Source organism: Vipera berus (assembly GCF_964194415.1).
Source record: "Vipera berus genome assembly, chromosome: 2".
In the NCBI taxonomy this organism is placed as follows: domain Eukaryota; kingdom Metazoa; phylum Chordata; class Lepidosauria; order Squamata; family Viperidae; genus Vipera; species Vipera berus.
This window is the reverse complement of record NC_138203.1, coordinates 270,166,854-270,193,386: the sequence shown is the minus strand read 5'-3', so window position 1 is coordinate 270,193,386 and position 26,533 is coordinate 270,166,854. Positions and strand designations below refer to the sequence as shown.

The window sequence follows — 26,533 nt, the reverse complement described above, 5'->3', positions numbered from 1 at the left end:
CATTCTATGTATATGCCTGCTTAGTAGGGCTTTCACACACACTCCAAGCGGCAATATTACAAAGTCAGCTTAATTGCCCCCAACAATCTGGGTCCTCATTTTACCTACCTCGGAAGGATGGAAGGCTGAGTCAACCTTGAGCCTGGTGGGATGCGAACCTGCACTAATTGCAGGCAGCTGGTGTTACTTAAGGAGGCATTAGCCCACTGCTCCACCAAGGCTCTTATAACATAGAAAGACATAGAAAGACCCGGACTAAATAATGAAAAAAAAATGCTAGAAAATGAACCAAAAACAAAACTGCTAATTCTGTATTATTGCTTATATATTCCATTCTGCTAGGGACTTACTATTTTGGTCTTCCAGAGGTAGAATCTGCACAGATTCGGTTGTGATGGAATCACCACTGATTCGTACGAAGGAGAAGTTGCCTGGAGAAATTCCCTCCACTTTCAGCAAGGTTTTCTGAAAGGAAAAGATGGAGAAATATTTATTAAAAAATCTTCCACATTCCTCCCGTGCATATTTATGAGAGACATATTACCGGCGGTGGTCGACTTACAACAGTTCATTTAGTGACTGTTCAAAGTTACAACGGCACTGAAAAAAGTGACATGACTGTTTTTCACAGTTACTAGTTTTCCAGGCTCCCCATGATCGGGTGATCAAAATTTAGATGCTTGGCAACTGATTCATACTTCTGACCATTGCTGTGTCTCAAGGTCATGTGATCCCCCTTTGCAACCTTTTGGCAAGCAAAGCCAATGGGGAAGCCAGATTCACTTAATGTCTAGGTGTCAACATCCAGCTTGAGAATCCTGATAAAACTCCATCTCATTCCATCTCCAAAAATCTTACTGTTTATTGGATACACTGCATGGGTATGTCGAAGCAAAACTAACTCTGAGTTTCCAAGTCCAATTCATAGAGTTAAACAATAATTTTCCCAGCCAAACCCCCAACATCTTATGTAGTTCATATAAACAAGTTCACTTTGTTATGGGAACCGTCTGCTTCAAATCCACACCTGGTCTGGTGTCCTTGAAAAATATCAGGCTCTCACGGTCTTCAGCTAAATCATAAACATTTCGTTTCCCCATCTAATCCACTTGAAAGAAACAACTCCCCCCTTAATCTAAAGGCAAGTTGAAACCCAGAGGCACGTAGATGCCAAAGTTTCATCACTGACACCGGGTTATTAACTTATCAGTTGCATTGGTTCACTTAACATAAAATAAGAGAAACATTTGTTAAGTGAGTTTTGCAAAACTCACTTAACAAATGTTTCACTTAACAACAGAAATGTTGGGCTTAATTGTGGTCATACATCGAGGACTACCTGTACAAAACTTACAAAGAATCAGATCCTCCTCTCAGAAATTCAGTAGATCTGTAGTAAGACACCTGATATCAAGTTCAAATTCACCTCATTGATCCCAATTTATTGGCTGCAGGAGTGTCTGTCAGGAGGGGACTGTGTCAAAAAAGTCAAGGTGGCGGCCACAATCATGTCATCCAAGCCTTGACGCTTTTTTTTACATGTGAGGCATATAAATAACGGGGTGTGGTGGCCTTGATAGTGTCCACCATCTTACTTTTTTGCCTCCCTAGGATATATCATGAGCTTTGACTTTTGAAATTTGGACGCTGAGCTTGTCGATCAAAAGGTCGGCAGTTTGGCGGGTCGAATCCCGAGTGCCGTGTAACAGAGTGAGTGCCTGTTACTCGTCCCAGCTTCTGCCAACCTAGCAGTTCGAAAGCACGTAAAAATGCAAGTAGCAAAATAGGGATCACTACAGTGGGAAGGTAACAGTGTTCCATGCGCCTCTGGCGTCTAGTCATGCCGGCCACATGACCACGGAGACGTCCTCAGACAAGCGCTGGGTCTTCGGCTTTAAAACAGAGATGAGCACCGGCCCCTAGAGTTGGAAACGATAGCATGCGTGTGCGGGGGAACCTTTACCTTTACCTTGGTGCTTCTAAAAGGGAGATTTCTGGTTGGCTACTGATCACCATTTGGGTACATTAAGGTGTATCTCTTCCATCCAGTGCTTTTTATGTAAAAGAAAAAGGTGCCGGAACTCACACATGTCATACAACCCACCTTGCCTACCCTACAAGGTTCCATCCAAAAAAGGTGCCGGAACTCCGTTCTGAGCGTTCTATGAGAAAAAAAGCCCTGCTTCCATCATTTCTGAACAGTAGCCAGGAGTTAGTCAAATGCAGTGGCTAAATTGTTTGAATGGGATCAGGCACCCTCCGCTTTAAATCCCTGCTCAGTCAGGTTGGTCACTAGCCCACTTTGAACCAGTCTCTACTTTCTCAGTCTTAAAGGGCTCTTGACAGGATACCCTAATTTTAAAAAATGAGCTGTGTTTTACCAAATAACTACCAGGAAAGGATACGTACTCGGCCATGCAAGGAAACAGTTCCAACAGCAAAGAGGTTGCCTAAAGCATCGAAGGATTGATTCAAAGGTATAGGTTCTTGAGGAGTTCCGTCTTCAGAAATAGGCACCAAGCGCAGGACTTGCATGCCTGAAACATCCCCCATCAGCTTCATGGAGACCGTGTAGTTCAACCCTGAAAGAGATGCAGAAGAGTCAAGAAACAGTCCTTCCTTCCTTCCTTCCTTCCTTCCTTCCTTCCTTCCTTCCTTCCTTCCTTCCTTCCTTCCTTCCTTCCTTCCTTCATAATAATAATAATAATAATAATAATAATAATAATAATAATAATAATAATAATAATAATAATAAGTTGGAAGGGACCTTGGAGGTCATCTAGTCCAACCCCCTGCTCAGGCAAGAAACCCTATACCATTTCAGACAAATGGCTGTCCAGTCTCTTCTTAAAAACTTCCAGTGTTGGAGCATTCACCACTTCTGGAGGCAGGTTGTTCCACTGGTTAATTGTTCTAACTGTCAGGAAGTTTCTTCTTAGTTCTAGGTTGCTTCGCTCCTTGACTAGTTTCCATCCGTTGCTTCTTGTCCTGCCTTCAGGTGCTTTGGAGAACAGCTTGACTCCCTCTTCTTTGTGGCAGACCCTGAGATATTAGAACACTGCTATCATGTCACCCCTCACCCTTCTCTTCGTTAAACTACACATACCCAATTCCAGCAACCGTTCCCTTCCTTCCTTCCTTCCTTCCTTCCTTCCTTCCTTCCTTCCTTCCTTCCTTCCTTCCTTCCTTCCTTCCTTCCTTCCTTCCTTCCTTCTCTCCCTCCTTCCCTCCTTCCCTCCCTCCCTCCCTCCATTCCTCCCTCCCTCCCTCCCTCCCAGATTTCTCCAAACTTACTCAGGCCCTTTAATTTCCTTCTCATTTATACAGGTAGTCCATGACTTATTTATTTATTTATTTATTTATTTTTATTTATTTATTTTATTGAATTTATATACCGCCCTTTCCCGAAGGACTCAGGGTGGTTTACAGGGTACTTAAAACATTGATACAAAAATTAAAAACGATTAAAAAGATTAAATTTAATCCCTGAAAAAAAAACCCATTAAAACTCTCAGCCTGGGCTGGAAAGCTCAAAGAGCCAGGTCTTCAGGTCCCGGCGAAATGAACGAAGGTCGGGGGCAGTCCTATGCTCTGCGGGCAGCTGGTTCCAAAGGGCAGGCACACCCACAGAGAAGGCCCTCCCCCTGGGTGTTATCCGCCGGCAATCTTTTACCGGCGGTTCCCTGAGAAGGCCCTCCCTGTGGGAGCGCACTGGACGAAGGGAACTTGATGCCGGCAGCAGGTGTTCCCTCAAATATCCCGGACCCAAGCCATTTAGGGCTTTATAGGTCATCACCAGCACCTTGAATCTCACCCGGAGGGCAACCGGAAGCCAATGCAGCTCGCGGAGTAGAGGTGTTACATGGGAGTGTCAGGAAGCCCCCATCACAACTCGCGCGGCCGCATTCTGCACCAGCTGAAGCCTCCGAGTGGTCCTCAAGGGCAGCCCCATGTAGAGAGCGTTGCAGTAGTCTAAATGGGAGGTCACGAGCGCATGAGTGACTGTGTGTAGGCCATCTCGGTCCAGGTAGGGTCGCAACTGGCGCACCAGGTGAACCTGGGCAAAAGCCCCCCTGGTCACAGCTCCTATGTGGTCTTCAAAATTGAGCCGTGAATCCAGGAGGACGCCCAGGTTGCGAGCCCTATCAACGGGGGGGGGGGAACACCTCACCCCCCAATGTTAAAGATGGAATAGTCTGGTTAACCCGAGATGCCGGTATGCACAGCCACTCAGTCTTGGCAGGATTGAGATGAAGCCTGTTTCTCCCCATCCAGCCCCGGATTGCCTCCAGGCAACGGGACATCACGGCGAGGGCATCACTGGGTTGGTTCGGGGTGGAGAAAAAAGTTGAGTATCATCAGCATACTGATGATACCCCACCCCGAAACCCCGAATGATCTCGCCCAGCGGCTTCATATAGATGTTGAACAGGAGAGGCGAGAGAACCGACCCCTGAGGGACTCCACAAACGAGAGGCCTCAGAGTGGATCTCTGCCCTCCCGTCAACACCGACTGCGAGCGGCCCAGGAGATAGGAGGAGAACCACCGTAGTACGGTGCCTCCCACTCCCAACCCCCTGAGACGCCGCAGTAGGATACCATGGTCGATGGTATCAAAAGCCACTGAGAGATCTAATAGGACTAGGACAGAGGAACAACCCCTGTCCCGAGCCCGCCAGAGATTATTCACTAGCGCAACCAATGCCGTCTCCGTGCTGTGCCCGGGCCTGAAACCCGATTGGTATGGGTCCAGATAATCAGTTTCCTCCAGGAACAGAGGAAGCTGATGCGCCACCACACTCTCAACAACCTTCGCCAAAAAGCGAAGGTTGGAGACCGGACGATAGTTATTTAAAACAGCCGGGTCCAGGGCAGGCTTCTTGAGGAGGGGTCTCACCACCGCCTCCTTCAAGGCGGCAGGGAAGATACCCTCCTTCAAGGAAGCAGTTATTACTGCCTGGAACCAGCCTTGTGTCTCCTCCCGGGCCGCATAAACCAGCCAGGAGGGGCACGGGTCCAACAAACAGGTGGTGGAGCTCAGCCTCCCCATCATCCTGTCCACATCATCAGGGGAAACAGGATCGAACTCAGTCCAGTTGACATGCTCAAGACCGTCCGATTCCTCCACGTCAGACTCTGCCCAGTCAGAGTCCAAACCGGCCTGGATCTGAGCGATTTTGTCCGTCAGATGATGACTAAACTCCTCGGCCCGTCCCTGTAAGGGATCCTCCCTCACCTCCTGGTTAAGAAGGGAGCGAGTCACCCTAAACAGGGCGGCCGGGCGATTATCTGCGGATGCGATGAGGGCAGTGAAGTAATTAGCCTTCGCCATCCTCATCGCCGCAAGATAAGACCTTATAAAGATTCTTAACTGCAATCGGTCAGATTTGGATCAGCTGGACCTCCAACAGCTCTCTAGACCCCGTCTCCTACGCTTCATCTCCCGGAGCTCCACAGAAAACCATGGAGCCCACCGGGATCTGTGCCGGGTCAGAGGTCGCAAGGGTACAACACGGTCGAGTGCCTTGGTGGCAGCCCTTTCCCAGACATCCACCAAGGCGTCGGCTGGGCTGTGAGTGAGGGGGGTAGGTATAGACCCAAGCACCGTCTGGAACCGTTCTAGATCCATTAGGCACTTGGGGTGGAACCACCTGGTCGGTTCCGCAGCCCAGCAGCGGGGGGTGGCATAACGGAAGACCAACCGCAGGAGGTGATGATCGGACCATGACAGGGGGACAATAGTTGGAGAGCCCCCTCCCAGATCATCAGGCCACTGCCCAGATAAGAAAACTAGGTCGAGAGTGTGTCCCCCTCCCATGAGTCGGACCCTGAATTACTTGGGTCAGGTCCATGGCCGTCATGGAGGCCAAGAACTCCCGGGCTAACTGAGATGACCATAATTGAGCCCAAAATTTCTGTTGCTAAATGAAACAGTTGTTAAATAATAAGTAAATAGTTAAATAAATAGTTGTTAAGTGAATCTGGCTTCCCTGTTGACGTCGCTTGTCAGAAAGTCGCAAAAAGGGATCACATGACTCTGGGACATGCAACCATCATAAATATGAGTCAGTTGCCAAGTGTCTGACTTTTGATTGGATGACCATGGAGATGCTGCAACGGCCATAAGTGTGGAAACACGTTCATAAGTTACTTTTCTTAAGGCTGTTATAACTCTGAACTGTTGTAAGTCGAGGACTACCTGTATTTTTACACTGGGCAGATCTGAAGAAAAGAGTAAAGGTACCTTGGACTGGTCGTCCTTGGACTGGAAGCACGTAGTCATCCTCCTTCTGCATAATCTGGTAATTAAAGTCAAGCAAACTTTTGCCTTCAACCTGTATTGTATAAGTGTTTAAGGGCTCCATATTCACGGTCCATGAACCTGGCTCTGGGACAGGAGATATCTTCACAACCTTCTGGTTGTTGGTGTTGATCAACATGCTCATGGATCCCAACTGAGAACCTGCCACATAAATAGAAACAAGAGCAGGTGTAAACAAAGTGAGAATGTGAGGAAAGTTTCCGCTCCCATTAATTGTCTGCAGCCAATCCTGTTATTCTGTTCTGTATGCCTAACTTCCCTGCTAGTGACTTATAACAGGGGTCCCCAATCCTTGGTCTTCAGCCCACTACTGGGCTGCTGCCTATTCAGAACTGGGCCGTGGAAATGGTGGACAAGCGTGCCCGCAACAGCTACAGTTGTGGAAGCAGCGGACGAGCGCATGCACGTGAAGCTCCATTTGCGCAAATATATGTGTCTGCCACTCATACGAAACCATCTCCACTCCCCCCCCACCAGTCTGTAAAGCCAGAAAAGATGGGGACAGCTGATTTATAAGGTTTTCAAAGCATTGTTCAGGTTTGGGTAAAGTGGTATAAAGCCTGTCCTCATTTTCTGAGGATTGGATGCCTCTAGAGAAGAATCTCGTCCCGTTCATGTTAGAGGCACTGTTCAAGGCACTTCCGGCTTGAAAGGATGATTAGCCAGTGACATCGCTGTTGCCCGGGTGATGGCCATGGGGGCTTCCTTCATGGGAAGGCCATGGGAGCTGGAGAAGTGATGGGAGCTCCCCCCAACACGCAGCAGCACTCGGGTCTCGAACCCAGGCTGGTTAACTTCCAACCCAGTGTTCTAACCACATGAGCCGCTGTGCTCTGTCTAGCAGAGTCTTTCTCAACCTTGGCAACTTGAAGAGGTGAGGCCTTCGACTCATGCTGGCTGGCGGTTTCTGGGAGTTAAGTCTACACACCTTCACATTGCCAAAGCTGAGAAACACTGCTTCAGAAGATACTATCGGTAGCTCCTGAGGAAATGCCCTATATATCACACTGCCCCTTACCTGAAGGTTGGAACACATTCATGCTGAATGACGCTGATGCTTTGATAGAGATGGTCACCTCTTTGAGCGTTTCATCCACAGGGAAGGAGAACTGTGAAGTATACATTTGGCCATCCATCAATTTAACAGGAGCAGCATTCAGGGACTTCTCCATTATTCCCAGGACCTGGGAAAGCTGATATTTTGTAGTGAGCACATAGAATCCGCCAGAATAATCTGCCAGTTCTTCATAGCTATTTGCATATGTCTTAGGCTTATACGCAGGAACACCTGTGGAGGAGAATTAAGAGAATGACAGAGTTGGAAGAGACCTTGGAAGTCTTCTAGTCCAATGCCCTGCTCAAGCGGGAGACCAGATACCGTTTCAGACAAATGGTTGTCCAATCTCTTCTTTAAAAACTCCAGTGTTGGAGCATCCACAATCTCTGGGGGCAACTTGTTCCAATGGTTAATTGTTCTAACTGTCAGGAAATTTCTCTTTAGTTCTAGATTGCTTCTCTCCTTGATTAGTTTCCGTTATGTACTGGGCTTTTGGAATATCACCACGTGCATTGCTGGAGAACTAACGGCTCTCCAGCAACCCAGACAGGATTTCTCCAGTCCTGCAATTGGTCAACTTTGGGTGGCAAACATGGCTTCAATCCGATTGGTTAATACCATATGGCCTGGCTATATATTGAAGCTGGGTGACTCCAATCTCTCAGTACAGTTTCTGCTTAAATAAAGTATGAGTTTGTCTGTACTCATCTGCGTGTTCTCGTTCCTGCTCATCAGAGCCCACGACATAATAGTTTCCATCCATTTCTTCCTTGTCCTGCCTTCAGGTGCTTTGGAGAATGGGTGACCCGCTTCTACTCTTCGTGGCAGCCCTTTACATATTGGAGGGCTGCTATCATGTCACCCTTCATCCTACTTTTTTATTAAGTTATCGAAATTCCCTTTGAAAGCAGCCTCAAAAGTACAATTAATCAGTGGTATGGCTTGTCTCCAGAGGTTGTGGGTACTTTTTTTTTTTGCTAGATGGCTTTTTTTTTTTAGCAAAACCTTCTCAGCACCTTTACTGAAAATATTTACTAACCCATGGACGAAAGGTGGGCTCCTTTTAAAGAAACCTTATTTTTTTTTGGCTCTTCTGCAGGCAAAGAAAACAACTTTTCAAAGCTGGCACCTGATGTCAGAATGCCACTGGCCCCCTAAACAATCACTGTCACACCCTCTGCACACCCTTCTTCAGAAGATGTTTCCCTTGGCTGTGAACTGCTGCCGAGTTCATCATCCCGCGAGGGTTGTATGATCAAGTGGCTATATTTGCTTTCGGTTAAATCCAAAAGTAAATAAAAAACTGGCTGCTTGCTTGGAAAATGCTTAGGAACACAAGCCAGCCTGCTGTCCTCTTTAAATCAAACCCAGAAAACTTGGCCGCCGTGCCTGATTTTCAAGTTGAGGCAGCGCGGAAACTCAGTTCCTTTCCTTGTTATCTCAAGAATGTGGGAAGCACTGCCACGTGAATCCCTCAGACGATGCAACCAACCGCTTGGAGGGAAACGCAGACGCGGCTTCATATAATCTGAGTTTAAGGTGTCTCCGAAGCCACAGGGATCATACACCAACAGGGCTGGCTCACGATATCTTTCTTGCCCGAAGCAAAAAGCAAGATGAGTCTCCTCGATAGATTCCACAGGCAGAAGCTTATTGGGCTTGCTAATGCATCTGCTCTGATGCCAGGAAGTGGGATTAGAGCTGAGAGCAGGCCTCGCCATGGACACAACCCTTCTTTTTCCCTCTTGGCAAGCATGCCCTGCCTCTTGCGCTCTGCTGCCTCAGACAGCAGCCCTGTTGTGCTTATGGAAAGACAGCCCTTGTACGGAACAACTTATTTGCTGGTGTAGGTGATGGGATCCCAGACAGGCAAGGATGTAGAAGTCTCTGCATGGATCTTGAAAGCAAAGATGGACTGCTCTCTTTTCTTTCTGCTAGCCTGCTTGGCCATGTCTGAATGGCACAGGAAGGGAATTTGTTTCTGTAGTGTTATTCCTCCTCAGACAGCTTATGTGTTTAGAAAAATATTGTCTCTCCCCTTTCCTTCTCCTTCTCTCCTTCTCCTTGCCCCTCCCTCCCTCCCTCCCTCCCTCCCTCCCTCCCTCCCTCCCTCCCTCCCTCCCTTCCTTCCTTCCTTCCTTCCTTCCTTCCTTCCTTCCTTCCTTCCTTCCTTCCTTCCTTCCTTCCTTCCTTCCTTCCTTCCGTCCTTCATTCTCTTCTTCCTCCTCTTCCTCCACCTTCTCTTTGTCCATTCCTTCCTTCCTTCCTTCCTTCCTTCCCTTCTTCCTCCTCCTCCTCCTTCTTTGTCCCTCCCTCCCTCCTTCCCTCCCTCCCTCCCTCCCTCCCTCCCTTCCTTCTCTTCTTCCTCCTCCTTCTCTTTGTCCCTTCCTTCCTTCCTTCCTTCCTTCCTTCCCTTCTTCCTCCTCTTCCTCCTCCTTCTTTGTCCCTCCCTCCCTCCTTCCCTTCCTTCCTTCCTTCCTTCCTTCCTTCCTTCCTTCCTTCCTTCCTTCCTTCCTTCCTTCCTTCTCTTCTTCCTCCTCTTCCTCCTCCTTCTTTGTCCCTCCCTCCCTCCTTCCCTTCCTTCCTTCCTTCCTTCCTTCCTTCCTTCCTTCCCTTCTTCCTCCTCTTCCTCCTCCTTCTTTGTCCCTCCCTCCCTCCTTCCCTTCCTTCCTTCCTTCCTTCCTTCTCTTCTTCCTCCTCTTCCTCCTCCTTCTCTTTGTCCCTTCCTTCCTTCCTTCCTTCCTTCCTTCCTTCCTTCCTTCCTTCCTTCCTTCCCTTCTTCCTCCTCCTCCTCCTCCTTTGTCCCTCCCTCCCTCCCTCCCTTCCTTCTCTTCTTCCTCTTCTTCCTCTTCCTCCTCCTTCTCTTTGTCCCTTCCTTCCTTCCTTCCTTCCTTCCCTTCTTCCTCCTCTTCCTCCTCCTTCTTTGTCCCTCCCTCCCTCCTTCCCTTCCTTCCTTCCTTCCTTCTCTTCTTCCTCCTCTTCCTCCTCCTTCTTTGTCCCTCCCTCCCTCCTTCCCTTCCTTCCTTCCTTCCTTCCTTCCTTCCTTCCTTCCTTCCTTCTCTTCTTCCTCCTCTTCCTCCTCCTTCGCTTTGTCCCTTCCTTCCTTCCTTCCTTCCTTCCTTCCTTCCTTCCTTCCTTCCTTCCTTCCTTCCCTTCTTCCTCCTCCTCCTTCTTTGTCCCTCCCTCCCTTCCCTCCCTCCCTCCCTTCCTTCCTTCCTTCCTTCTCTTCTTCCTCCTCTTCCTCCTCCTTCTCTTTGTCCCTTCCTTCCTTCCTTCCTTCCTTCCTTCCTTCCTTCCTTCCTTCCTTCCTTCCCTTCTTCCTCCTCCTCCTCCTCCTCCTTTGTCCCTCCCTCCCTCCCTCCCTCCCTTCCTTCTCTTCTTCCTCCTCTTCCTCTTCCTCCTCCTTCTCTTTGTCCCTTCCTTCCTTCCTTCCTTCCTTCCTTCCTTCCTTCCTTCCTTCCTTCCTTCCTCTACTTATACTATCTATACTGAAATATATACTAACATACTTTTCGCTGAGGAAGCTGGTTAAACAAAAGATGCAGGCTTGTAACATTTATGGGATTATTTACAAGATTTAATACCAGGCAATTTTCTATTTTTTTTCCTGCCTGAGAAAACATCAGAATATTTTCTTTATGCAGATTGACTTACTTCTGCGTTTCCTACTGGAACAATAGCCTGTGAGGAGATAGTTCACTATGGACTTAGTAGAGTCAATCAGAATTTCCACTTCTCCCTTCAGATGCTCATCTTTTGCTCCAGCATCAGTGAAGACAAAGATCTTGGATCTGGAGGGACACAAAGGATTTTAGGAAGTTTGTGCTAGGGGAAAAGTAGCTTGCGTATAGGGTTTGCAAGAAAGTAGCTTACTCTCAGTTGTTGCCTTATACAACTGTGGACTTGTAACTTTCAGAATTTTTAAACCTGTGACTGCTAAGTATTTTGGAAATGTAAATCCTGCTATCTGAAAAGCATCCAGTTGGGGAACAGTGGGTGAAACTGATGGAAAAAGGGAGAGGAATACGGATTGGCTGAATCACTTTTATAAACAAAAGATGTGTAGGAAAGGCACTGAAAGAACTCAGCCTTAAGTGCTGGACAGCCTCCAATAGGTGAACTATACAGTAGATAAACTTTGACTTACAACTATTTAGCGACCATTTGACGTTATGAGAGACCCTCAAAAAGTACTTATGACCCAGATTCGAAGTTCTGATGGCCAGGCCCTTCTGTGGTCATGTGATCATATTTTAGGTGCTCAGCAACCAGCTCACATTTATGGCCGTCCCACTGTCGCATAACACAATTTATAGGGTGTTGTTGTTTTTTTGCTGGAAATTGGCATTTACTTCTGATTTTTGGCAAAACCAGCCTATTGCAGACAATGGGCTTGATTAATAACGGTGGTGTTCACTTAATGACTGTGTCTTTGCTTAATGATCATGATGACCTGCTTAATGACCAGCACAATGTACAACTGTAATAAGGCTCAATTAATGCTGTCAGTCAAGGACTACCTGTAATCTCAGAATCAGATAGCTTTCAGGATTCACAAGCACTGGGAGCTAGCTGCAGAGATGAAAAATGATACAACGGATATGTTTTGATTCTACACTACTATCTGTTCATTCACTATTATCTGTTCATCGGCTTAAGTATGTCAGTCACAGACTTTGCATTGTGACACCACGACACACACATCCTATGTAAGTACAGGTAAGTCCTTGATTTATGATCACAGTTGAGCCCAAGGCAGTTAAGTGAGTTTTGCTCATTTTACGGCCTTTTTTTGCCACAGTTGTTAAGTAAATCACTGCAGTTGTTAAGTGAATTACACGGTTGTTAAGTGAATCCAGCCTCCCTTGTTGACTTTGCTTGTTGATAACTGGGAAGGTTACAAATGGTGATCACATGATCCCAGGACAGTACAACTGTCATAAATACATGCCAGTTGTCAGGTGGCTGAATTTTGATCACGTGATCACAGGGATGCTGCAATGGTCGTAAATGTGAAAACAGGTCATGCCACTTTTTCCATGCTGTTGTAACTTTGAACTGTCACTAAATAAATGGCTACCTGTATGGGGCCTGTGAGATGGCTGTATTGTTTGTAAGCTACTCTTCCCGATTTTATGGCTGTTTTTAATCGTTTTAACTTGTTTTTAATGTTTTTTATTGTTGTTTTTGGCTATTTAGTTATATGGGTTTGATTGTTTTGTGATTTTTTAAATCTCTGTGAACCGCCCAGAGTCACCTATGTAAGATGATTGGCTATATAAACTAAATAAACAAATAAATAAAAATAAGATTTATCACTGGCTTCCTCTTCCACTTTCTGCAGCTGCCTTCGCCTACATTCCTGGATTATATACGTGATGCTTTAGAAATAAAAAAGGGAAGTTGACTCTGCCTTAAAGTTCCATCTGTTTAAACTTTTTTAAAAAAATATTTTTATTATCATTTTTCAATCCTGTAAAAGCAGCGGTCCCCAACCTTTCTGGCATTAGGGACCAGTTTTGTGGAAGACATTTTTTCCTCACAGACTGGAGGGGGGATGCTTTTGTGCACAGCCTAGATCTTGTTCGTGTGCAGATGGAGCCTCCTTGCTTGCCTGCAGCTTGCACAGCCTGGCTCCTAACAGGCCACGGACCGGTCCCAGTCTGTGGCCCGGGGGGTTTTAGACCCCACAGCCCAGAAGTTGGGGACTCCTGCTTTCAATTTAACAAAATTAAAAGAACAAGAAAAAAACAACAAGACTATTGGAAATAATAAAAAAAGAAAAAGAAAGAAAGAAAGAAAACACAGACATCATCATCATCATCATCATCATCATCAGAAGAAGAAGTTGGAAGGGACCTTGCAGGTCATCTAGTCCAACCCCCAACCACCATCTTATTCTTTCCCCTTCCTTGTTGACTCTTTTTAATCCTGAAATCCATAAATTCTCAATTTAGTCTTTTATTCTTTCAGCAAAAAAGACGATAGAAGGTTCCCAATCTTTTTTTAAAAGTCTTTTTTTCCCCCTCCCCTGACCCACCTATCTAAAGTTGGACCCTGAGGCTATGGCGGGAAATGTTGGCTAGACAAAAGAAAAGTACTTCATCAGCACATTACAGACTTCAGAGTGAGAAGACTGACAATTTTGTGTGGGATCTGACAAATTCGAGCGGGGATAAGGTCAATGATAGTTTCAGGCCATAAAGATTGCCTGCTTCCTCCTAGAGTCAGGAAGATTAAGCGTTCAAATGCTAAAACTCTAGATAGAACATTTAAGGCCTGTTCTACACCGTTAACCTCCTGTGAGAAACAGTTTGCTTGTCTCATTTATATCTGCAAAGACATTTCATTTATAAAGAGGCAGAAGAAAAAACAATGAGACAAATGATTTTAGGAAACCGTTGTTTAAGGGTGTGACACTTGGTTCGTAGACCGAGAAGCTTTTGGGAGACCCTATTGTAAATTGCTTGGGCACTTCAGATGATTACTCACACCCTAGAGTAAGGGCTTGGGTTACTGCAATGCGCCCTACCTGCAAAAAATAGCATGTATGTATCCAAATCAACCACCTAAGTGTTGGAGATGTGGTAGTGAAGAGGCAACTTATTATCATATATGGTGGACATGTAAAAATGTTAAAGCCTTTTGGATAAAAATATGGTGGATTCTTCAGAAAGTTTTTAAGAAAAAGATAAGATTTACTCCACAGTTTTTTTTTTACTGGGTATTATCTTGGACTGTTCTGCTATAGAAACCAAATTGATGTTACATTTAGTAACGGCAGCCAGACTTCTGGTGGCGTAATATTGGAAGAAAGAAGATACCTACGATAGAACAATGGACATTTAAAGTAATGGACATGGCTGAAATGGCAAAAGTTTCAGCATATTTGAAAGAGCAATCGCAAGAAAAATATATTTTGGAATGGAGAAGATGGATCGATTATATTCAAAATAAATATGGGACTAAAAAGTTTCAAATACGGTAGCTTATGAGTAATTTTTAGTTATTAAAAAGATGTGTTATTATAGTTATTATAGTTTTGTTATAAGGGAGTTAAAGAGTGGAAGGTTTGTTAATGTTTTAATAGATATTTAGCATATGTTTGTATAAGATTGTTATACACAATACCCTGTATTTTGCTTTGGGAAGTCTCGGGGGGGAGGGGTGATGGGGAGGGGGGTTCAATTTATATGTTTTTTAAATTTTGTGTAAAACTTTTCAATAAAAAAAGATTCAATTAAGCTCTAAAAAAAAAGATACTTGGAAGCTGCTGTTGGTGCAGAAAATAACTGCACATGATTGTGCTGCTTTGTGAACTGCGCTGGATGCCAGTTAATTCCCAGGTGCAATTCAAGGTGTGGTTCTTACCTATAAAAGCCCTTCATGGCGTTAAGTGAATCTGGCTTTCCCATTGATTTTGCTTGTCCCAAGGTTACAAAAGTTGTTCACAGGACACTGTGACCGTCATAAATATGAGCAAGTTGCCAAGCGCCTGGTTTTGTTTACCGTTGCAAATAAAATCGGGTCTGGTTCTTATTCCAAGCTGGGAGAAAGATGCAAGAGAAATGAATTGGAGGCAGGCTGCAGTTGGAAAGGAGGTCTCCATTTATTTGGTAGCCAGAAACCATAGTGACAACAGCTTATTTCTGGGATGGCTGACCAGTTTGGGGTGGAGAGTAGAATGGGCTTTTTTATATAGTTTTGGGGGCTTTGTAATTGAGATGTCTGTTCCTGTACAAGATGGGGGGTGAGGTGTTACCCCCCCGTTGATAGGGCTCGCAACTTGGGCGTCCTCCTGGATTCACGGCTCAATTTTGAAGATCACATAGGAGCCGTGACCAGAGGGGCTTTTGCCCAGGTTCGCCTGGTGCGCCACTTGCAACCCTATCTGGACCGAGATGCCCTACGCACAGTCACCCATGCGCTTGTGACCTCCCGGTTAGACTACTGCAACGCTCTCTACATGGGGCTGCCCTTGAGGACCACTCGGAGGCTTCAGCTGGTGCAGAATGCGGCCGCACGAGTTGTGATGGGGGCAGGGCTTTTTTTCTCATAGAACGCTCAGAACGGAGTTCTGGCACCTTTTTTGGATGGAACCTTGTAGCGTAGGCAGGGTGGGTTGTATGACATGTGTGAGTTCCAGTACCTTTTTCTTTTACAAAAAAAGCACTGGATGGGGGTTTCCCGATACTCCCATGTAACATCTCTACTCTGCGAGCTGCATTGGCTTCCGGTTGCCCTCCGGGTGAGATTCAAGGTGCTGGTGATGACCTATAAAGCTCTAAATGGCTTGGGTCTGGGATATTTGAGGGAACACCTGCTGCCGGCATCAAGCTCCCTTCGTCCTGTGCGCTCCCACAGGGAGGGCCTTCTCAGGATGCCGCCGGTAAAAGACTGCCGGCGGATAACACCCAGGGGCAGGGCCTTCTCAGTGGGTGTGCCTGCCCTTTGGAACCAGCTGCCCGTGGAGCTTAGGACTGTCCCTGACCTTCGTTCATTTCGCCGGGACCTGAAGACCTGGCTCTTTGAGCTTTCCAGCCCAGGAGAGTTTTTAATTGGGGTTTTATATTTTTCAGGGATCAAATTTAATTATTTTTAATTGTTTTTAACTTTTGTATTGTATTGACGTTTTTAAATACCTTGTAAACCGCCCTGAGTCCTAAGGGAAAAGGGCGGTATATAAATTCAATAAACTTAAACTTAAACTTAATATGTCTTTTAATATTTTAATGGCTGTTACCAGATTCCTATGGGGTCATGTAGGGGTCATGACTGGCTCTAGAGACAAGAGGAAAAATGCAAATCCTAGATGTTTTGTTTGTCTGAGCCAATCTTGTCACTTTCGACTCCTTGCTGCTTATTCGGAGCTACAGGCTACCCTTTGTTTATGAATGGAGTGGCTTTATGAATGGATAAAAAATATCCATTCACAAAGCCTAGCCTCTTCCGGTTTCTGCTTCAGGCTGTTTTCCTATAGCAGAAAGACCGGAGCTGCTCTCTGCCTTTATTAAAGAGATCTTTCTCTTCTTCTCCTTTAGGGGAAATATTCTATTCTGCCTCTTTTAATATCCTGTAGAATATTTTATTCTATAATCATGGGGATGCTGCAGTGGTTGTAAGTGTGAAAAAGGATCATAAGCCACTTTTTCAGTGCCATTGTAATTTCGAACAGTCACTGAACAAATTGTTGTAATTCAAGGACTGTCTGAAGAGTATTGAGAAATATGGAGAAAAAGGGAATTAGAGGCATCATCCTGGACACTTCTCACCTCGGCATGCTGTGTTGCAAAGCCAGTTTCAAGCCAGACATGGACATTTCTGGGCAGTCACCACCTCCAGTAGCAGTCAGGAGAGAGATTGCAGATTCCAATTCGTCCACACTTTGGGTCTTAATGATGGGTCCAAAATCTGCAAAGATAGGTCTAGGTGGGAACTGAGTCATGATAGTATGAAGAAGACCAGCCAAGGGCCACAGTTTCAGACAGAGTCTCTGGTTTTTTTTTTATTATGTTAATTCCGTTTTTTGCCTTTCCTGGGGTTCTGAAGAGATTTTTCCAATACTTTCCTTTTAAGTAATTAAAGATGAACATTCTTATCTGTTCCTCAAAATAATAAGACTTGCACTTGATTTCCACATGTCTTGACTCAGATTATTTAGTTTATTCAGCGGTAACCAGTCTAATCGCTGAGAGTTTACCATAATATCAGTTCAGATGTATGCACTAATTCATTTAAGAGAAGTCCTCTTAAAAGGTTTAATTAAAAGCTTCCTCCTTTGACTTCTGGGTCTATAATTGTTTTCTGCACAGAAAGGGCAAGTATCACTGGATTCATCGAATCATAGGGTTGGCAAGGATCTCAGAGGTCAACCAGTCTGACCTCTTTTCTTGGAATAGCACTTGCTAAAGCATTGTGGACAGATGGCTCTCCAGCCTTGGTCTGGAGCTCAGTCAATGACTTTTTCATGTTCAAATGGGATTTTCTACAGCAATGGCAACATTACAAAATGGCATTTGCACCTAATAGAAACTAATATTTACAGCATATCTTCAGAAAGAAGGCAGGAGCCGAGGGATTAAAGGACATTTCAAAGTGACCATCTGAATAGGATACAATTACATGAGCATAGATCAGGAGGAAAACTCAGCTCGCTTAACTGTTCATCAGAAAATGTGGCTTCCAGTCCCTCCACCATCTTAGATATTTGCATCCACGTCATTTTCAGATTGTGAACTAGACACAGTATTCCCAAAATACGGGTAGTCCTCGACTTATGACCACAACTGAGTCCAGCATTTCCATTTCTAAGCAAGACAGTTGATAAGTCGGTTTTGCTGCATTTTTCTTGCCACAGTTGTTAAGTGAATCACTGCAGTTGCTTAATGAATCATGCGGTTCTTAAGTGAATCTGGCTTCCCCATTGACCTTGCTTGTCAGAAGGTCAGAAAAGGTGAACACATGATCCCGGGATACTTGCAACCATCATAAATACATGGCAGTTGCCAAGCGTCTGAATTTTGATCATGTGACCATGGGGTTGCTGCAACAGTTGTAAGTGTGAAACTCGCTTATAAGTGACTTTTTTTTCCAGTGCCACCATAACTTCAAGTGGTTACTAAACAAATGGTTGTAAGTCAAGGACTACCTGTAGCTTGAAGTCACTTTCAGTTCATTCTTACCATTGATTTACAAAACACCTGACCTTAGCTAAAGATCTACTGCGCTTTTTCCTCTTTCAGTTACAAATACAAACATTCTCCAAAAGAGCAGCTTTTAACGTCCCCATTTAAGGGAAAGATTCAAGTTTTTAATCATCCTCCCGATTTATTTCCCTCAGTTTCCTCCTTTGCACTAAAGCGGTGACAAATAATCACACATCCCGAGAGTTTTGTGAGCTCTTGGTTCACTTTCCACCGAAGGACAATCTGTCACTGTAGCCTGGTCACCCCAGCAGAGATGTAATTCCTCCTGTTTTTACTAAAAAAGAAAACAACAAGAACAACAACCCTGTATTCCCTATTGTTGTTCTGTACCAGCCTACTACCGGCCCTGCAGATAAGGCAGGGACAACCCCTTTACAAGAAGGCAAGAGGCTGGAACTAAGCCTGCCAAATTTATGGACACAAAAGCAAACAGAGCAAAACAAAACACGAACCATGAAACAGGAGCTATTCAAACGGTTGCCTTCAGCAAACCAGCCCTCCCACACATTCCCCTTTTAAACAGTTCAAGGCATGGCTTCTCTCTGCCTCCTTCTGAGGTGCCCCATTGCCTTCCTCTGTTAATCCTGCTTGACTGCCTCCTGCATCGGGCGTCCTTGAACAGGGCCAGCTGTGGGTCATCTTCATCCATGCTGTCAGGCTCACACAGCTGGGTCTGCGTCGTAACCAGATGGGAGGGGCCTGGCTGAGGGCTCTGCGGAGCCTCAAGGCTATCCTCATCAAGCTCTCCAACACCCCCCTCCTCCTCCTCTGAATCGTCCAACCCAACTGCCGAACCCACAGGCTGACCCTGAATCACAACAATTGTTAAATCACATAATCCCTTCTAACTGGCCATAACACTGCTTGAATTCTCTGGAAAAAAACAACAACACAAAAGAACCTTGAGCAAAAGAAGGAGGGCAATTCCAGCCTGAAAGGGAGAAATCAGAAGAAATCTCAGCCTTCTATCACCTCCTTACCGGGATCGTTGAAGGGCACAAGGATGTAATTATAAGGTGCATCCGGAGAGCCAGAATACGTTCGGAGGAGCTCAATGCATTTGGTTTTGACTAGATGGATGTCGTCTGACATGCTGCCGGTCGTGTCCACCACAAAAGTGAGGGAATAACCATCCAGGTTGAAAAACTTCTTAAAAATATCATCTCCCACTTTAGATAAGAGGCCGACACCTGAACAAAGAAGAGAACAAAACGGAGCAACAGAGTTGGAAGAGAACTTGGAAGTCATTTAATCCAGATTTCCCCAACATTTTTGTCTTTGCTGATGTCCAGGGGGGTGGGGGGGGCGGAGAGGGGATGGTTCCATGTGAGTGGCGGGCAAACAGGCACACGTTTGGCCGTTGTTGACTCAAGTGGGGATATGCATGCACGTTCTCCCCCTCCACTTTTGCAGTCCAATTCCGAACAGCTTAAGGGCTGGAGATGGGCCACAGCCCAGGGGTTGGAGACACTGGTGAGATTCAGCCGGTTCGCACCACTTTGGCAGAACCGGTAGCTAATTTTTTTGTTGCCCAGGCCCAGAATGGACATCTGGAAGTGGCATCCACACAGAGAACCGGTTGTTCACATATTTGAATCCCACCACTGGTTGGGGACCCCTGTTCTAGTCCAATCCCCTGCTATAACAGGAGACAGCACTATACCAGTGATGGCGAACCTTTTAGAGACCGAGTACCCAAACTGCAACCCAAAACCCACTTATGTATCGTTGGGTGCCGGGTGGGCATGGCCCATTGGGTGGGCGTGGCCCATTGGGTGAGCGTGGCTGCGGTGGTAACGGCAGACTGGGTGGGACTAAAAAGTTCAATCAATCAATTCCAACTTTGCGAGATCTTTTTTTTCCCATGAGATGATGAAATTGATTGATTGATTGAACCTTTTTTTTTTTGCACATGGCAGCAGACGCCTAAACCGAAAAGGTTTTCTAACCTTTTATAACCAGCTGAAGGCCTAGGACTGGGCTGACGGCATGCGTGCCCACAGAGAGGGCTCTGCGTGCCACCTGTGGCACCCGGGCCATAGGTTCACCACCACGGCCCTGTACCATTTCAGGCCAGCGTTTGTCCAACAGCAGGACTGAGTTATGTCTGTACTACAATATATCTTGTTTCAAATTGCTGTGAGTGGCAACACTTAATATTGCTTGATTTGCAAAGGAAAAGCCACAACGGCATAAATGCCAACTTTTCAAGCCCTGCAGATACATGAGACAGATATTCCAGGCGGTCCTCGACTTACGGCCGCAACTGAGCCCCAAAGTTCTATTGCTAAGTGAGACATTCCTTAAGTGAGTTTTGCCCCATTTCACGACCTTTCTTGCCACACTTGTCAAGTGAATCGCTGCAGTTGTTAAGTGAGTCACCCGCTGAATCTGGCTTCTCCATTGATTTTGCTTGTCTCAAGGTGATCGCATGACCCGGGGACAGTGCAACCGTCATAAATACGAGTCCATTGCTTAGCATCTGAATTTTGATCACATGACCATGGGGATGCTGTGATGGTGATAAGTGTGAAAAATGGTCGTAGGTCACTTTTTTCCAGTGCTGTTGTAACTTTGAATGTAACTGTTGTAAATTGAGGACTAGCTGTACTAAAGTTCTGTTGACTGAAAATCCAGAGAAGGGCTATCCAACACCTATAAATGGCACCCAGGTTGAGGAAGTATGTCTAGCCTCTTTTTAAATTGGACAAAATGGTAGAGGAATGTCTATGTAAGGATTGGAGAAATTTTCTAGCCCATCATTCAAACTGAGATGGGTGGTTTACAAATGTGATAACTAAATAAAAATAAGTAAATCTAGGACACAGCCTTACCATCTCCAACGAAAAAGCTCTTGGTGGCTTCGATGGCTAATTCCGCTGCTTTATGATGCAGGCGATAGTGTGGTGAAAGTTCGGGATTAGAGGTCTCCTTGTTGATGCCACCAGTGGTAGGGAACGTATGAGTCACGTCATTTTTCCCACCATGTCCACATTTGCCTTTAATATACAAAAAAGAAGGAAAAGGCACAAATGCCTTGGCTTATCGAAGGCAGATATATAGTCTGTGATAACCTTTGCACTGGAGCATGGTAGCTCCACGTGCTCAGAATGCTGGATTGGAAGTTGGCAAGTCGACATTCAAAATCTGAGAGCTGTTGCTTATTGGGATGAGCTCCTGTCACTTGCCCCAGCTACTTGCGGGGACAAAAAAGGAGTTCCCAAGGCTGTTTCCCAAGTAATGGTGATGTCACCAGATAATCCTTTCAACCCAGAAGCTCCTTAAACAGTGTCTCCTACGTGAACGGAATGGGACCCTTACATTTTAATGTCATGTAGGGGCAGTACATGTGACAAGACACACCAACATTTTTCAGCCTTATCCACTTGAAGATGTGTGGGCTTCGGCTCCCCAAATCTCCCAAGCCAGCATGCGGGTGGAGAATTCTAGAGCTGAAGTCCACACATTTGCAAGTTGCTGAGAAACAGGGAGACAGGCCTTCAGGCTAGCATATTGCTGAGATGGTTCTTAAAAAACTGAGTTCAAAATAATTTGAACGGACTTCATTGCCATTTTATACTGCAGGCATTATTGGCTTGATCCAAGGGCTAGCTAAGCATGAAAATTATCCGCTCCCGTCTGCTTGTTTGGAACACAGAAGAATGGATGAAAATATTTAGCAAGGGTAGGTGTTATTTACCTAGTGGTTTCTTCCTACAGGAATCTGATACTTTATATCCACTTGTAAGCATGTCTTTCACCAGGAGGTTGTCCTCACACTCGAACTCGGTCCTGTTAAACAAAGACTTTGGTATGTGGGATTCATGAGCTTAAATCTGACCTAAATCAGAAATCTATCCTGAACTGCATTTCATAAACATGCTGAAAATAACAGAAATCATTAATTTCAGATGTGCAATACGGGTGTTTGTAGGCAATGTAACTGAACTGTCCGGTGCCTATCACTAGAGCTGTGCAAATCTTTCAGAAGAGATGTGTCAGAGAAGTGCGTACAGGTAGCTTCTCACTTAACCCTGGAAATTGGGGCCGGCGACTCCATCACTAAGCCATGTGGTTGTAAATAGTGATGTCACATGACTGTGCTGACTTATGATGGTAGTTGTGGTCATCCACAACTTATCATCCTTAAAAAAATCCTATGCAGTTGCAGTGGCCTGTAGTCACGTGATCACCATTTGTGACCTCCCGCTGGCTTCCCCATTGACTTTGCTTGTCGGAAGCTGGCAAGGGAGGTTGCAAATGGTGATCATTTGACTGAGGGATGCTGCGATGTCATTATTGTGAGCCAATTGTCAGGCACCCAAATCGTGATCAGATGAGCACAGAGATGCTAAGAGAACTGCAGCTGAGGACTCCATCATTCTGAATGGCCATTCAACAAAAACTACCTGTACATAGTTCTCTGTTTGAACTGTTAAAGTAGCTGCCTTTCTTTCTCCTGCAGCTGCTTGCTTAGTTGGTGGTGGCCATTTTCCTGTTGATAACCACATTTTTCTGGAAAAAAAGATGCAGTTGCTTTAATGATCCAAAGCACTCGCCATAAAGTGATTGAGAAACATCACTTAAAAATAATTTGCACATTATAATAACCCTTACCCAAAAGGTTCTAACTGAAGTTAATAAGGACCGAGAGCAGATTTTTGTCTTTTTTTTCAAACACTGTATGGGAAAGTGACTCCTGATGGCTTTAAAAATAAATCTATGCAGTTTCATTGGCAACATGTGGTTTGCCATAACTAGCGCCAGGAGACCTGGCTTCAGGGCTAAGGTCTCATAATCTCACAGTTTCTAGCTCAATGTCCAGACCACACTGGCACTCTCTTGGAAAGTATTGGATTAAAAAAAAACTGGAGCTCAGATTCTCAGATGTGGAGTCACTCACTGTCATATTAGCAGACATTACATTCAAAGTTTTTAGTTTTAGTCTTTGAAAATAAATCTCTCTGAGTTGATCTGCACATACAACAAATTATAAGACCAAAGCAGTGGTGGGATTCAGCCAGTTTGCACTGGTTTGGCAAAACTGGTAGCTAAATTTTGCTGAGTTCGGAGAACTGGCTGAATGCACACTGCTTCCAGAAGTCTATTCTAGGCCTGGGAGGCCTGGAGGAGGCCTCCCAGGCCTAGAACGGCCCGCCGTAAGTGCACGGATGCCACTTCCGGAAGTCTGTTCTAGGCCTCGGAGGCCCAGGCCTTCATCCAATAAGAGAACCAGTTGTTCAGGTATTTGAATCCCACCACTGGATCAAAGTCTCATTTGAGACAAAGACTCTGGGTCTTCCTTTAAAAAACAAAACAAAAACTTACATGTGGAAATGAGAATTTTGGAGAGAAAAATAAGTGAAGTCCCATTCCTTAAATGTAATGCTTTTCCATAGTCACAAAAAAATTGTAGGAAGACCCATTCAGATAAGCAATATCAGATCTCAAAACATTCTTTTTCGAACAAGCTGGCCTGGTCTGACGGGATGGGGTTGGGTTTTTAAAACTTGTTTTAACTTTAATATGTATTGATTTTATGGGCATGATGTTTAATGGCTTTTTAATTTTTGTATTCGATTTTTATTGTGTATTGCCCTGTTCACCGCCCTGAGTCCTTCGGGAGAAGGGCAGTATAGAAATCAAATAATTAAATTAAATTAAATTAAATTAAATTAAATTAAATTAAATTAAATTAAATTAAATTAAATTAAATTAAATTAAATTAAATTAAATTAAATTAAATTAAATTAAATACAGGTAATCCTCGACTTGCAGCCATTTGTTTAGTGACAGTTTAAAGTTATAATGGCACTGATAAGAGTGACCTATGACTGTTTTTCACGTTTGTGACGGTTGCAGCATCCCCATGGCCAGGTGATCAAAATTTGGATGCATTGTAAACATGAAAAATGGTCAGAGGTCACTCTTATCAGTGCCGTTGTAACTGTGAATGGTCACTAAATGAATGTGGTAAGTCAAGGACTACCTGTAGTTCTTGTTTAGCAACTGGCTTGCTTAGCGACCATTTGCAATTAGGAAAGTGATGAAAAGCTAACTTTGTAACCAGCAGTGGCGTAGCGTGGGTTGTCAGCACCCGGGGCGGGGCAAGGCAACCGGAAGCGGAAATAGAGGGGCGGGCGGGCGGTGACGTCACGGCACTGCTGAAAAGACGTGCCCCGCAGCGGCGTAGACTTTCCAAGAAGAGTCGCGCGCATGCGGGATGCTTCCGGGTCCCTCTCGAGGGCGGCTGGGCGGGGCTCCGACCTGCAAGAGCCGCTGCATTCAAGCTCGCACGTGAGCCCCGCTAAATAAAGCCACGCATGCGCACGAAGCTAGGCCGGCCGGCCAGCGGGTCCGTCTTCGCTCAGCCAAACCTGCCAGGGCGCCTGCGGGGCGCTTGCGGTTGGCCTGAGCCTGGGCGGAGAGTTGGCCGCTTCTATTTATTTTATTCAGTTTATGTGGCCGCCCATCTCACCTGCCGGACTCATTTCGCTTTGCAAGAAAGAGCAGCTCGAGAGCGGAGCCAAGCCAACTCTGTGCAGCCCTTGGGGCTCCCTGAGCAGCTCAGTGCGAGCGCGCCCCCCCCAGATGTTGCGCCCGGTGCGGCCGGCCCCCCCTGCACCCCCCACGCTACGCCACTGGTAACCAGTCCTTGCATTTGTGCAGGTCTGTAAAACAAATTAAAGCTAAAGTAAAATCATAGGTGCAGTCTCTGTTTTGGCTAGCACATGCTTTGTTTAAAAACTGAGTTGCCAGTCCTAAGTGTGGTCACTAAACGTGGACTACTTCCACTTGATTTATATACAGATGAAGATCAACCTTTACAACCCGTTGTATAAAATAAGCCTTTTTTTAGATGAACCCATTTGCGGATTTACCTTGATACTCTTTTACAATTAACACATGTCTTCTTAGAAGCTGGTGCAGTGGGAATGACTGGACTACTTGAATTTACTGAGGGAACATAAAAAGAAGAAAGATTCTCTTTAGATGTAGCTGAACTTCTCTAAAAATCTGAAATTCCTCCAATCCGACATTTGGAATTTTAAAGGTATTGTGAGGGTTCTCCCCAAACGGTGCTGGTAGGTTGGCTGGCCATAAAACACACACAATTAGAAGGCAATCTGGGGAAGGTGACATTAATTGGGCCAAGAATAAGGCAGAAAGAAGGTTGGAGCCTCAAAAGCCAGGTCACAAAATTACAACAAGGCCTTTATTTCACAAAACTACTGATGATGCTCAAAAGTGTGCACACACACACACACACACACACACACACATCCTTTCAAGTGCAAGGCTCAGCTGGAGAAAAGTGTTATTTTTAGGTTTTTGTCAGCTTTGCAAAGAAGATCAGAACTATGAGATTAATGCTACGAAGACCAATGCTACTTTTACTGTAAAGCTAGGGTAACTGAATTTTGAAAGTCTGAATGTGCTTTCCTTTCCCTCCCTTTCTCTCCATGTGAACCAGGGATGAGCTTGTCTGAGATGTTTACTCATATTACACTCTTGGTCTAGGCTCAAGCCCCTCTTCTCTGACCATTGCCTTGGTAGTGGCTCTTCCTTTTGTCCTTCAAGGTCATTCCCTCTGCCCTGTATAAATTTATATCTGCGCGCATGTGCAGAACAGGGTTTGACTGAAGAGTGGAGCCAAGGTGAGATATGCACCTACCCTGCATATTTTAAATGATTGGTTGAACTTTTTTAGTCCCACTTTTTTTTTTGGACTGCACATGGCAGAAGACTGGGAGCCGCAGGAGATGGCTGAAAGAGCCGCATGCGGCTCTGGAGCCACGGGTTGCAGACCTGTGGCCTAGGGAGAAATCCATCACTCCTTCCTATTTTCTCCAGCACAGCAACTCTGTGAGGTGGGTTGGGCCCTAAGACACCCAATTGGCTAAGAGAGGATGGACACCCGCGATCTCCTGCTTTCCAGTCTAGCACTTTAACCACTATACCAAAGCAGATTTCTAATTTCAATTGGCCACGAGGTATTCTTTGAAATAGAACTGATGTAGGTGTGGGAAGTCAGCTTCCCAGAGAAGGAAATATTAAAAGGGCAGAATATATTTCCCTAAAGGATTTTAAAAGCAGAAACCAACCCTGCCCCCAAGTCTCTCTGTCCCAAGCACAAACCAAGTCTGCAGGAATGCCGATGTGATAATCTTGTCAGGAAACTGGGATTAGGAAGAAAGATCTCTAGAGTCAACATCAGCCCCAGCCCCAGGGAAGCAGGGGACATAATAGGACATACCCACAACCATCAAGAATCCTACAGGGGCACACCTAGGCTCAGGACAGAATACGTGACAAAGGAAATACAAAGCTTGAAACAGGAAATAACTCCAAACAATAGAGTCCAGGGGGTATAAAAACTCACTACCCACATGTGGTCAGTCCTTTTTTTCTGTTGGATCCATCTTTCTGTCTGGCTTTCCTCTGCAA

The 26,533-nt window shown here is 45.4% G+C and overlaps 1 protein-coding gene across 1 annotated transcript in view; it reads right to left on the bottom strand.

Moving 5' to 3' along the window:
- LOC308664607 (von Willebrand factor A domain-containing protein 7-like) overlaps positions 1–26,533 on the bottom strand; it is a 50,786-nt gene that overhangs the window by 13,300 nt on the left and 10,953 nt on the right. The window contains exons 4-13 of the mRNA XM_081321995.1: positions 24,967–25,042; positions 21,786–21,877; positions 20,920–21,084; positions 19,066–19,275; positions 16,652–16,790; positions 11,034–11,170; positions 7,341–7,610; positions 6,245–6,463; positions 2,410–2,582; positions 351–465 (exon numbers count right to left, since the gene is read on the bottom strand). Of these exons, the coding sequence (XP_081178121.1) occupies positions 351–465; positions 2,410–2,582; positions 6,245–6,463; positions 7,341–7,610; positions 11,034–11,170; positions 16,652–16,790; positions 19,066–19,275; positions 20,920–21,084; positions 21,786–21,877; positions 24,967–25,042 (1,596 nt within the window). The remainder of the gene's footprint in view (positions 1–350; positions 466–2,409; positions 2,583–6,244; positions 6,464–7,340; positions 7,611–11,033; positions 11,171–16,651; positions 16,791–19,065; positions 19,276–20,919; positions 21,085–21,785; positions 21,878–24,966; positions 25,043–26,533) is intronic.